The 14113-nt window shown below is 37.6% G+C and overlaps 1 protein-coding gene across 4 annotated transcripts in view; it reads left to right on the top strand.

Moving 5' to 3' along the window:
- The window catches only part of si:ch211-126j24.1 (phosphofurin acidic cluster sorting protein 2), a 93422-nt gene that overhangs the window by 40978 nt on the left and 38331 nt on the right, over window positions 1-14113 (top strand). For all 4 annotated transcript variants that reach the window (XM_048170211.1, XM_048170207.1, XM_048170224.1 and 1 more), the window contains exons 3-9: window positions 695-784; window positions 3416-3541; window positions 6005-6167; window positions 6891-6982; window positions 7196-7279; window positions 11365-11424; window positions 12836-12984. In XM_048170211.1, coding sequence (XP_048026168.1) covers window positions 695-784; window positions 3416-3541; window positions 6005-6167; window positions 6891-6982; window positions 7196-7279; window positions 11365-11424; window positions 12836-12984 — 764 coding nt within the window. The remainder of the gene's footprint in view (window positions 1-694; window positions 785-3415; window positions 3542-6004; window positions 6168-6890; window positions 6983-7195; window positions 7280-11364; window positions 11425-12835; window positions 12985-14113) is intronic.

Genomic DNA, 14113 nt, shown 5'->3' with positions numbered 1-14113 from the left:
GTAATGATGCTGAAAATTCAGCTTTGATTATAGGAATAAATTACAGTTAATAATATATTCACATAGAAAATGGCTATTTTGAATTGTAATAATGTTTCTGTTTTGCTGTATTTTTTTAATCAAATAAATGGTGAGCATAAAAAACTAAAACATTTTTTTAAAATCCTATCAACCATAAACTTTTGACCGCTAGTGTATATATAAATATAGCTATCCTATGAGTTTAGATATTTGCATATGCCATTAAAAACCCCATTTTGTTCAACCAGTAGCGATTATCTGTTTGTGTGTGTGTGCATTTCATGTGAGCTGGGCCGTGACGGATGGCCACATTAGCAGGCAGATGAGTGTTAATGCAGGGGTCCCTGTTGTCTTGTTAGTATGACAGCCTATATCTGTGACTCGCCTCTCAGATGTGTCTGCAAGTGGTTTGCAGCAAAGCAAAATGGACAGTAGCAGAAATGATTCAACACATTAAGTGTGACTGAGTCATTTTCTGTCTTGTTTTATGCTTTCGCTGTCAAACCTTACGGACAACATTTCAATTTGCAAGCATTAGACAGTATTCAGTGACATCACATTCACTGCATGGGTTTATTTCCAAACTTTGCTTCAACTTTTGCTTTGATTTGCAGAAGTTTCTTTGGTTATGTTTAATGAGTGCAAGCAGATACATGTCATTCCATGTTCTCAGGGGTCAAAGCGCATCCTGAGGTCGAATGAGTACATGCTCCCACCCAGCGGCCTGATGGAAACAGACCTGGAGCTCACCTTTTCCCTGCAGGTACATCTGTCTGAGCCTTTGACTTGTTAAATGTGATGTGTCTATGTCTAACTCAATATACAGGTGCTGGTCATATAATTAGAATATCATCAAAAAGTTTATTTATTTCACTAATTCCATTCAAAAAGTGAAACTTGTATATTATATTCATTCATTACACACAGACTGATATATTTCAAATGTTTATTTCTTTTAATTTTGATGATTATAACTGACAACCAAGGAAAATCCCAAATTCAGCATCTCAGAAAATTAGAATATTGTGAAAAGGTTCAATATTGAAGATATCTGGTGCCACACTCTAATCAGCTAATTAACTCAAAACACCTGCAAAGGCCTTTAAATGGTCTCTCAGTCTAGTTCTGTAGGCTACACAATCATGGGGAAGACTGCTGACTTGACAGTTGTCCAAAAGACGACCATTGACACCTTGCACAAGGAGGGCAAGACACAAAAGGTCATTGCAAAAGAGGCTGGCTGTTCACAGAGCTCTGTGTCCAAGCACATTAATAGAGAGGCGAAGGGAAGGAAAAGATGTGGTAGAAAAAAGTGTTCAAGCAATAGGGATAACCGTACCCTGGAGAGGATTGTGAAACAAAACCCATTCAAAAATGTGAAGGAGATTCACAAAGAGTAGACTGCAGCTGGAGTCAGTGCTTCAAGAACCACTACACACAGACGTATGCTGGTGTTGGTCCATTGTGTTTTCTGAGGTCCAAGGTCACACAGCCGTATACCAGAAAGTTTTAGAGCACTTCATGCTTCCTGCTGCTGACCAACTTTATGGAGATGCAGATTTCATTTTCCAACAGGACTTGGCACCTGCACACAGTGCCAAAGCTACCAGTACCTGGTTTAAGGACCATGGTATCCCTGTTCTTAATTGGCCAGCAAGCTCGCCTGACCTTAACCCCATAGAAAATCTATGGTGTATTGTGAAGAGGAAGATGCGATATGCCAGACCCAACAATGCAGAAGAGCTGAAGGCCACTATCAGAGCAACCTGGGCTCTCATAACACCTGAGCAGTGCCACAGACTGATCGACTCCATGCCACGCCACATTGCTGCAGTAATTCAGGCAAAAGGAGCCCCAACTAAGTATTGAGTGCTGTACATGCTCATACTTTTCATGTTCATACTTTTCAGTTGGCCAAGATTTCTAAAAATCCTTTCTTTGGTCCAATCTTTGTATTGGTCTTAAGTAATATTCTAATTTTCTGAGATACTGAATTTGGGATTTTCCTTAGTTGTCAGTTATAATCATCAAAATTAAAAGAAATAAACATTTGAAATATATCAGTCTGTGTGTAATGAATGAATATAATATACAAGTTTCACTTTTTGAATGGAATTAGTGAAATAAATCAACTTTTTGATGATATTCTAATTATATGACCAGCACCTGTATGTGCGTCAAGCAAGTGCAGCTGAGCTTCATTTGACCGCTCTATGTACATTCACTGATCAATGTTTATTATGTGAACTAAAGCCTAAATTAAATCTGTTCATCTGTTCATGAGAGTAAATGATGACAGAATTTTCATTTTTGGGTGAACTAACCTTTTTTGTTTTCCTTGAGTTTCATTTATTAATAAAGTACATCTGTGGTTTCATGTGACATTTTGGACAGGACTAGGTATTAGTTAGGTGTGAGTGTCTATTGTCTGAATGTGGCCATTATGGAAGGTCATGTGATCTGAAAATGTGCATCACGTAATCAATTTATGGGTAATAAAACAGAACTTAGTCAATAAACTTGTTATGGATAATAAATTAATTGAAATAAGACTTGTATATGTGATTAATTATTATGTATACAATTAATTACGATTAAATCCTTCTCTAAGGTTTTCTCTAACCTGCTCAGGGAAAAGTAGTCTCATCCAAATACAGCTTTAAAGGGAAAGTAAAATCTGTCATCATTTACCCTTGAGTCCCTTCTTTCTGGATTCTTTTCTCCTTTTCTCCTCTTCTGTCACTTCCTGCCATTGCTTCAACTGTCCTATCAATATTAAAGGCAAAAATATAATAGAGTAAAAAAGGTATTACATGTAGGGAAAAAAAACAGAAAAAAATTAAAAGTAGAAAAAAATATTTTGTCATTGCAGTGTACATGACTGTAAATGAAAAAGAAATCAAAATTAATCCGATGCATTGTCGGACTACATTTACTTTGGAAATTGTTTTAAACCGTTTTTTTTATGTATGTATATATAATTTCTCCACAAAAATGTGCATATTTTCACATACCATTTTGACCAAAATTTCTGTTGTGTGTTTTTATTATGCATCACTGTCTATCTAGTTGCAGTTTTAACAGAGAAAATGTATTACAATGTATTAATGACTTAAAACGGCCTATTCCATTTATGCAGATAAATTAAATTTACTCTGAAAGCTTTTAAGTACTTAGTACTCAGCGGTCTTTGCATGAAGTGTTTTTACTTCATTACCACTTTCCCTTTGTTTCTTCCAAGAACCCTTTCTCGGTTTGGGTTGCTTTGACAGGAAGTACAATATGAGATTTCATCAAATAAAGTGTGTGTGCTAGCATTGTCACAATGTTGCTGATGAAAATGATGTAATCCGAAGCAACAAAATCGCTGTACTTTCGTACTTCCTTTCTTTAGTACCCACATTTCCTGAAGAGAGATGCCAACCGGCTGCAGATCATGCTTCAAAGGAGGAAACGCTATAAAAACAGAACTATTCTGGGCTACAAGACTCTGGCTGTTGGTGTTATTAATATGGCTGAGGTACGGACAAATTAAATACACAAACCCGGTGTCTAGTTCATTGAAACTTCTGTCAGACAGATTGTGACCTTTAGAATTTGACCCTTCTCCAGTAGTAAAATTGGCACATACACACAGCTTTCATGTAAGGTCAATATGCCAATACTTGTTCTCTCACATCACATTAAAGGAGCCATATGCATTGATAGCTTAGATGGATTGGCCATTGCTGCCATAGGTTTGCCAGCTCTTTGGCAGTAGTGGCAGATATTTATATTTGCCACCCCTTGTGAAAAAGAAGTGCACTTAATCTTGAATTGAATATAATGTGCACTTGTAGTGTAAAGGACTTGCAGATAATATAATATTAATGAAATAAAAGTATATTTCATATAAGTATATTTTAGTTTATAATAAATGCTTGTCAGTACATTCAGCTGTAGACTTTAAACATTTCAAAGACAGTAGAAGTAATTATGAAATTATATAGATGTACTTAAGTCCTACTTAAGTGGATCAAAAAAGTACTCAGCTTTTTACATTTAAAGGGTTAGTTCACCCAAAAATGAAAATTATGTGTAATTAATTACTCACCCTCATGTCGTTCCACACCCGTAAGACCTTTGTTCATCTTCGGAACACAAATTAAGATATTTTTGATAAAATCCGATGGCTCAGTGAGGCCTGCATCGGAATCAATAACACTCCCCTTTTCAATGCCCAGAAAGGTACTAAAGATATATTTAAAACAGTCCATGTGATTAAAGTGGTTCAAATTTAATATTATAAAATGATGAGAACACTTTTTGTGCGCCAAATAGCAAAATAATGACTTTATTCAACAATATCTAGTGATGGGTGATTTCAAAACACTGCTTCATGAAGCGTCAAAGCTTTACGAATCTTTTGTTTCGAATCAGTGATTCTGAGCGTGTATCAAACTGCCAGAGTCACGTGAACTATTGAAGTTTCAAAACACTTATGACGTAACAAAGCCTCGTTTACCGAAATCATGTGATTTTGGCGTTCTGAACCACTGATTTGAAACAAATGATTCATAAAGCTTTGAAGCTTCATGAAGCAGTGTTTTGAAAGCGCCCATCACTAGATATTGTGGAATAAAGTCGCTATTTTGCTATTTTTTGCGCACAACAAGTATTCTCGTCGATTTATAATAATAAGGTTGGACCTCTGTACTCACACGAACTGATTTAAATATTTTTTTAGTAGCTTTCTGGGCATTGAAAAATGGAGTGTTATTGCTGGCGATGCAGTCCTCACTGAGCCATTGGATTTCATCAAAAATATCTTCATTTGTGCTCCAAAGATGAATGAAGGTCTTACGAGTGTGGAACGACATGAGGGTGAGTAATAAATGACATAATTTTCATTTTTGGGTGAACTAACCCTTAAAGTTCAGCTAATTACATCTTAACATGCTTAAGTACACTTTTAAAAATTGCACTTTGTAATAATGTCAAATTAGCATACTAACGCACATGAAAACTACATAATTATAATTTAACTGTATTGTATTTTTCATTATTATTTTTAAAGTTAATATATTTTAAATGTACTAAATTGCAACTTCATCATTACAAATGTCATGACAAAAGTTTCAGTAGAAATGACGTTGAGGAATATATTAGCCACAGATTTATTGTAAACCAATAGATTTTGTGAAGGGTAAGAAAGAATCAGTTTGCTAACTCATTAGAATGCAAATTGACTTCTCTGAACGATTGGATTGATATTTATTGCTAGAAGTAAGTGCAAAGTGAGTGCAAAAAAACCACTTTATTTTAGTTGCTGTAGTTACATTGTAATTACTCAAATAAGTACTGAGTACTATTAATTAACTACATGTACTTACTATAGAGTTACAGTTAGTGTAAGGGTTTGGTTTAGGGTTAGTTGTAATTATGCATAATTCACTGTTATTACTATAGTAAGTACATAAATGAAAAAGCACTGTAAAATAAAGTGTTACCTTCCTCTTTCGTATTTGTAAGATTCTCTCAACTCAAGTTCATAATCATTACAATGTTAGAACACTCTGCAACTATTTGTTCTTGTTCTTTTGTTTCATGACTAATATTCTTAAAAAGATCTATTATTTAGGAGTGTTGGGGGGCCTTTATGTGAGTGTGGACCTATTGGCACATTTTATTCAGCTATGAAGCTCTCTGAAAGTGCCTGCAATTATTCTCTGCAGTTTCACCCCCACAAATTCCAAATTCCTGTCTGCTGAGATTCAAGCATAATCATATTCAAAAGAGACTCAACATAGAAAACCTAGGGGACAATTCATCAGTCCAAGAGTTCGATGAGGAATGCAACCTTGAAAAGACAAAACTGAGGCTTTCAGTTGGAGAGGAGGTCATGAGTCATGGTTGGAACTGAAAAACAAGGACAAGAAGGCTACATAAGAATTCTGAAACGTCTGTTTGTGTGTTACTTATTTTGGAGTGTTTATGTTTAAAGGTGATGCAGCACCCGACAGATGGAGGCCAGATTTTAGGACTCCATAGTAACGTGAAGGAAGCACCGGTGCGTGCAGCGGAACTAAGTGTTTATTCACTTTCCAGTCAACCTATTGACCCAGAGGACGGCAGTGGTCAGCCAGAAACAAAGGCCAAAGCTTCAGGTGACTCACACAAATGAATCAATGTATTAAAATAGAAAAAGACTCTAAAGGTGCATCACAATTGGTGGTGTTTGGCGAATTTTTGTGGGCGAAATCGGGTAGGAATCCACACGATCATGAATTTAGTGTGAGGGTGAAAGGTTTTCTCATGGAGATTTCGCAACGGGTTCAAAATGGCTGTTTGGTTTTAAATTGACTTCAGTGTGAGCTGTGCTTCATATATCGCTACATTGTTGACAATAGACAATGGACATTTTTTGCCCACGAAATTCATCAAAATTTCACAAACGTGACCGCATTTTAATGGGAAGGAGGGGAACAGGCCAAATCTTTAACCACTAAACCAAACCACCCTGTATACCCAGTTGCAATATTCCATCAGCTTTATTTATGTACAGTCATTACATTGACCATAAGATGCTAATGGGCATTTTGAGTGCATTAAGCTGCAATAAAGATAAAAAGTCCCCCGGAAACACTCTCACCAAACATCTTCCCATCCATCCTTTCAAATCACACATGAAGAGAAAGTGACTGATGCTATGGTACATTAATAGGGAAAGTAGGTTTAGCAGTTCAAGTGTTCTCAAATTGGAGCTATAAAATTGCTACATGTTTTGAATGAATCATTGTAATGCTTTGGATTTTTCTGCTGGCCAGAGGCCTTTGCTACTTTAAAATGTCAAATACCATGGGGTCATTAAATGTCTGTTTCTCTTTCAGACCGTTCTCCAGATATGGATAACTATTCTGAAGATGACGATGATAGTTACTCATCAGAGCAAGAGGCGAGTGACGACGCTGTTCAAGGCCAGGTCAGGAATTCTTATTAACATGTCTTTATCATTGTTCTAAAAAAGACCTGCTGAATTTTCAAAAGGAGGTCATCCGCTAATGGCATTTTTTAGAGACTGGTTACTGGATAGTCAGTGAATGAGATGCTGCATGCAACATGGTTAGGGAGTTTGCCCTTGTACTGTATTGCTACCTAACAAAATATATCAAATTTTCCTGAAATTCTGTTTTAGGACCTTTATGATGAAGATGATGATGTTCAGCGGAAGCCCAAAAAATCTAGGAGGAAAATGATTAGAACTACATCTATGACCCGGGTATGTAGAGATATACTCTGTCTGTACTTATCCTAGGTGCGCTTAATGAACACTTGCAGAAAATGATTGGACCCTGAATCGAGCCCTGAGGAACGCCATTTGTAAAAAAAAAAAAAAAAAAAAAAAATTTGTATGCCAGTTCTGCTAATTGATATGATAACCATTAGGATTGCTGATATGATTCAATTGTATTATATCATATTGGCCACCCTGTTCTGTATTGGTATCTGCATGTATTGCCATTACAAAATCCATGTTGGTCGAGCACTAGTAAATTCATCAACACATGATGAATTCTTTATTGTCACAGCAATACTGTTAGATGACCCAATCTATTATCATGGAATTATTGTCTTGACACAAGTCAATTCAGGCAGCTACCTGATAGAAACAGAGACAAATTGGCTTTGTGTCCTTAAGGGGGTGTTTGGTTCAGTGTTATCTAGTTCACAGAAGGTCATAGAAGGTGATGTTCTAATCCTCTTGAACTAAGCTCACTATCAGGAATACAAGTGTTAACCCAGGATCAGTGCATAAACTAGAGCGACACTAATATAGATTTCCTTCCACTCCTTCCATTCTGAAGCACATTATAAAAAATTGAGACCCACTTCATATTAAGTGTCTTTAACTGCTACTAATACTTACAGTGGGTACAGAAAGTATTCAGACCCCCTTAAATTTTTCACTCTTTGTTATATTGCAGCCATTTGCTAAAATCATTTTTCATCATTCAGCAGATTTATTAAAAAAGAAAAACTGAAATACCACATGGTCCTAAGTATTCAGACCCTTTGCTCAGTATTTAGTAGAAGCACCCTTTTGATCTAATACAGCCATGAGTCTTTATGGGAAAGATGCAACAACTTTTTCACACCTGGATTTGGGGATCCTCTGCCATTTCTCCTTGCAGATCCTCTCCAGTTCTGTCAGGTTGGATGGTAAACGTTGGTGGACAGCCATTTTTAGGTCTCTCCAGAGATGCTCAATTGGGTTTAAGTCATGGCTCTGGCTGGGCCATTCAAGAACAGTCACGGAGTTGTTGTGAAGCCACTCCTTCTTTATTTTAGCTGTGTGTTTAGGGTCATTGTCTTGTTGGAAGGTAAACCTTCGGCCCAGTCTGAGGTCCTGAGCACTCTGGAGAAGGTTTTCGTCCAGGATATCCTTGTACTTGCCCGCATTCATCTTTCCCTTGATTGCAACCAGTCGTCCTGTCCCTGCAGCTGAAAAACACCCCCACAGCATGATGCTGCCACCACCATGCTTCACTGTTGGGACTGTATTGGACAGGTGATGAGCAGTACCTGGTTTTCTCCACACATACCGCTTAGAATTAAGGCCAAAAAGTTCTATCTTGGTCTCATCAGACCAGCGAATCTTATTTCTCACCATCTTGGATTCCTTCAGGTGTTTTTTAGCAAACTCCATGCAGGCTTTCATGTGTCTTGCACTGAGGAGAGGCTTCTGTCGGGCCACTCTGCCATAAAGCCCCGACTGGTGGAGGGCTGCAGTGATGGTTGACTTTTTACAACTTTCTCCCATCTCCCGACTGCATCTCTGGAGCTCAGCCACAGTGATCTTTGGGTTCTTCTTTACCTCTCTCACCAAGGCTCTTCTCCCCCGATAGCTCAGTTTGGCCGGACGTCTTCCATTTAAGGATTATGGAGGCCACTGTGCTCTTAGGAACATTAAGTGCAGCAGAATTTTTTTTGTAACCTTGGCCAGATCTGTGCCTTGCCACAATTCTGTCTCTGAGCTCTTTAGGCAGTTCCTTTGACCTCATGATTCTCATTTGCTCTGACATGCACTGTGAGCTGTAAGGTCTTATATAGACAGGTGTGTGGCTTTCCTAATCAAGTCCAATCAGTATAATCAAACACATGTAACGATTTGTACAGTTATTAATCAATTTATGGGTGGAATATGAATATAATAATTCATAAAGCTTTATGAATAATTATTATGCATATACCGACCCAAGGGGGAATTAACCGTATATGGTGAATTAATTACAACGAATTATAATCAATCACATATATGATTAGTTCTGGTTTAATAATTATGTAGAAAACTATCGGTCCGTCCAGCAAACCGTTAAGTTATCCACAGACTATTACGACACAAATGTTATCCTCTGGCCACGAGGATAAATTCCTATGATAGCATCCAAACGTAAAGCAAGGATATAGGATCGAAACGTTAAAGTGACCTGGCTTTTGTTGAAATGAGCAAAAAGAACAATCGAGCATGAATAATGTGTTTAATATATGCAAACTACGACTACAGAGGTTATACATCTAAAATACAGAATATACAAATATATACAAAAAGGGAACGTAGAGACAGGAAAGGAAGGAAAGAGAGAAGGCAAATAGCAAAATCTAACAGTCCTTGACAGCCAGCATAGAAATCAGTTTCATTATCTAAGATTCAGAACGGTACTTGCATCAGTTTGCTTGCGGGGTTTCAGGTCAGTGCTGCTGCAGTTCATTGGCTTCTTCCGTTTCCCCGGGAGGGTTTGAACTGAGGACGTGAAAGTTAGTTTTGCCGGAGAGATGGTGGTCCCGATGGATGAGTGTGGACGCCGTGACGTCCGGGAGAGACGTGCGTGAGTAGGCGATGGATGTTTTTGGGCCGTCGGGAGAACACAACGGAGAATCCTGGTGTTCCTTTTTATGACAGATAAGCCGACACACCTCCTTGAGGTGGAATAGCCAATGACATTGGTGCAAAGTTGGCGGGCAAGCTCTTTCTTTGTTTGGTCTCCTAGCTGAATTTGCATACTTTACGACTATCAGATCGGATTTCGAGATGGAGTACTTTCTTCACAATATCATTAAACACATAGAAAAATGCATTTGTCAGCTATGTGACATATCTCAGTGAATAGCTCGAGTCCAGAGCTTTAATACTTAATACATGGTCTCAATACTTAGGACCATGTGATAAATCTGCAAAAATGTCAACAATTCTGTGTTTTTCTGTCATAAACCTACTTTCATATAACCATACCTGTCGTTAACCTTGCCCGTATCCTCACCTCGAGGTAGCAGCAAAGTTATTTTGCAGTACAGCATAAACACAATAAGTTTGTTGTACTTAAAGGATTAGTTCACTTTCAAATGAAAATTTGCCCAAGCTTTACTCACCCTCAAGCCATCCTAGGTGTATATGACTTTCTTCATTCAGAAGAACACAATCAGAGAAATATTAATAGATATCCCGACGCATCTGAGCTTTATAATGGCAGTGAACGAGACCAACGAGTATGAAGCACAAGAAAGTGTATCCATCCATCATAAACATATTCCACATGGCTCTGGAGGGTTAATAAAGGCCTTCTGAAGCGAAGCGATGCGTTTGTGTAAGTTTTTGTGTTTGTGTTCAAAAAGCTAACGCTATGTCCTACGCCTTCCCTATTCAACTTATGTAAAAAGTGTAACTGACGCGACGCCAGTTTACAGTTTACTTTCTTCGTAACTTGAATGCGGAACGCTGTTTGGTGGAAGCTAGATATTTTAATTCACAACTTGTTAAATTTTGTTTTTTTTCTACATAAAACGAATCGCTTCCTTCAGAAGGGAAGCTATTCAGCTATTATTAACCCCCCGGAGCCGTGTGGAGTACGTTTATGATGGATGGATGTGGATGGAGACACTTTCTTCAGCTCATACTCGTTGGTCTCGTTCACAGCCATTATAAATCGGGGATGCGTCAGGATATTTATTAATATTTCTCTGATTGTGTTCATCAGAAAGAAGAAAGTCATATACACCTAGGATGGCTTGTGGATGAGTAAAGCTTGGGGTAATTTTCATTTTAAAGTTAAATAATCTTTAAAAAAACAAAAAAATTATGTAAGTACAAAGTAGTTAAAGACACAAAATACAGTGGGACCAAAAATTGTAAATCCAGATTTTTTGTTTTGTCTTTTGCTTTTACCTATTTTACTGTCTTAAAAAAAAAAAAAAAAAAAAAAATGGAAAAGTACCAACATTTTACTATGTTCTGTGTACCATACTTCTTTGTAACTGTGACCTTGATTGCATTTTTAATGACATATTCTCTCAATATTTTCTTTATAGCAACCCAATTTCAAGCAGAAGTTTGTTGCTCTCCTGAAGAGATTCAAAGTATCTGATGAGGTGAAAATTTCTTTTTGTCTTTTATAAGTTACAACAGAGAGAAATACATTAAGTTCTTCACTCTCCACTCTCTACTTTGCGGTCCTGTGTGCTTTGTAATCACAAAATCACTTCAGCCATGAAATTTAACCTTTATAAAAAGAGCCCTGGGACTTGGCAAAGATTGATCTAGTAGCTTAAATGTGAGAGGAGCTTTGATTTTTGCAGTGTGAGACATGATGTAGATCTCTTCTATAACTAAACTTACTGTTTTGCTCTGAGAAGACATATGAGGCCATGACTTAGGTCATACATGCTTCTATAGCCTACAGGCAAGATTTAAGTAGGTTTACAGCCTCATTGTTAGAGTCTAAGCTTGTTAGTTGGTGACTCTTTGACTTCATCGTCCTCTTGCCTTGACTGCCACATTCCGTTATCCAAGCCCTACAGGAAATGATCCAGATTTATTTGGCAATCAGTCCAGCAACTTCCTGATTCAGGGCGATGACACAGTTTTGTTGCATTGGCAGGCTGTTCCCTTGAGTAGCATTGCCAATATGGTCAGTGCAATTACTCATTTTGGGTGTGGTTCAAATGTGTAGCATATTTCAAAACACCTGTGACATAAACTTATGGGGAAAAAAATGACTTGCTTTGGGGGAATTTCCAAAAGCAGGTTAATCACAGCTTTCCTGTTGGGAAGTAGTTAAATTTTTATTTTATTTTATTATTATTGAGAAATGAATTAACGGCATTCGTAGCAAGGCAAAATATACAATGGCTTTAATTTGTTGCTCAACTGATTAGTTCTATTTGACTAAAATCCAAACTCAGAAAAATCCAAACAGAACTTTGCTGGTATTCTATCATGACCAAGTTATTCCGATTTTTTTTTCTTTTTTTTTTCAGCAAGGAGAGTGGAGCAAAACAATGCTAACAGAAAGTTTGTTCTTTTATAATTGTTTCTTTTATCATTCTTGGAAAAGAAACAAAACAGTGTAAATTCTAATAAATTCTCATTATTAGGATATGAAAATTGCCCCCTTTACTTTGAGACCATCTCTCTTCCACTTTCTGTGTCTTTAGTTTTCATTTCCACAATGAACTTCTTTCTGTCTTTTAGTCTCAGCTGCTTATTTTATAGTATGAATGGGCCATTACTGGTGATTGTCCTGTCCTGTGAAAATTCAGGCTTAAAAAGATTGCATTGAATGCCTTCGTTCTTCGGTACATGTTTAGTTTTTTAATGGGTGAATCACACGACAAAATGCTCAAGTCACATTTTCCCACACAAATCATCTCATTTAGCTATTATAATAATGTTTCATTACTTTATTATAATATAAAAAAACTAATGATCTTTTTGTGTGTGTGTGAGATTTACTTTTCATACACATCTACATTTTGCTTTTGTTTGTGCTGGCTTCAAAAGGTATTGGACTCAGATCCGGTTGATCAAACGCAGGAGGTTGAAGATTTGGATCTTCTGTATGACAGTCTGGAGGTTTATAACCAGAGCGACAGCGGCCCAGAGATGGAGGACAACGAGAGTCTTCTCAGCACTCCCAAACCCAAACTAAAGTAAGAGCCATGAGTCATAGCAAAGTCATAGCATTTCACTCAGCAGTCATAGCATTTCACTCAGCGGCCATCTTTGAAATGCCTCTCGGTAGTGATGGTCCCTTTTTGAAACATGCTTCGTGAAACTTCAAAACCTTTTGCGAATTATTTATTTCAAACCGGTGATTCAGGGCGCATATCACACTGCCAAAGTCACGTAGTTTCAGAAAACCAGGCTTCGCTACGTCATTACGGTTTCGAAATGTTTCAAAATTTTAATGGTTTGCCGCTAGGGGCGTTGATCTCTGTGAACCCATGAACCAGTGTCTATATGATTTTTACCTAATCTCAGATCAATTTTGTAAATTTGTAGACATTTAATGTCACATTTGTATAATAAAAAGGAAGCGTTGTAGTTAAAAGTCTCTTATGGCGCTTTTCCACTGCATGGGACGGCTCGGTATGGAACGGTACGGCTCACTTAAGTAGTACCACCTCGGTTGAGGTTCCAAGCATGCCGTACCGATACTAAAATGTGTCATGTAAACACTGCAGATCACTGATTGGTCAGAGAGAATCGTCACTACCAGAGTCATTGGATTTGCGACGTTAGACACCAAACCCACTAGATTTAAATAGTCAGTAACAGCCACTGCAGTATCATTTGTTCACACAACTTTTTTAAATGACTTGCTTTAAACAACTGTTGCACGCAACTTGAAAAAAGAAATGGCTGTATCGTGTTCAGTAGACAAGGTGCAGACGTTCCTCTCGTTGGTAGCCGAGGAGCAGATCCACAGCAGTAGAGGCAGCATAACTATAATGATCAGTCTATAATCTCACCCATTTTGAAGCAGTACTAATCTGCAGTGGAAAAGCAAACCGAAAGTGAAGTGAGCCGCGCTGAGTTGTACCATGCTGTGGAAAAGCGCCATTATTGGTATGATTAACTCAGCTCTATATAAACAAAACAAGCCCTACAATTTCACTAAAATTACACATAAAGGCACTCACAAAGGCAACACATTTTTATGCATGTTTGACCATTCTGACCAGTAGGCATCACCAGCATGCGGTACTTTCAGTGCTTCGAAACTGTGAATCATTTTTGCGAAGGAATTGGTTCAATTGATTCAATGTTTTGAAAAAC

This window comes from Megalobrama amblycephala, linkage group LG2, assembly GCF_018812025.1.
Source record: "Megalobrama amblycephala isolate DHTTF-2021 linkage group LG2, ASM1881202v1, whole genome shotgun sequence".
NCBI classification, from domain to species: domain Eukaryota; kingdom Metazoa; phylum Chordata; class Actinopteri; order Cypriniformes; family Xenocyprididae; genus Megalobrama; species Megalobrama amblycephala.
This window is presented reverse-complemented; position numbering and strand designations above follow the sequence as displayed.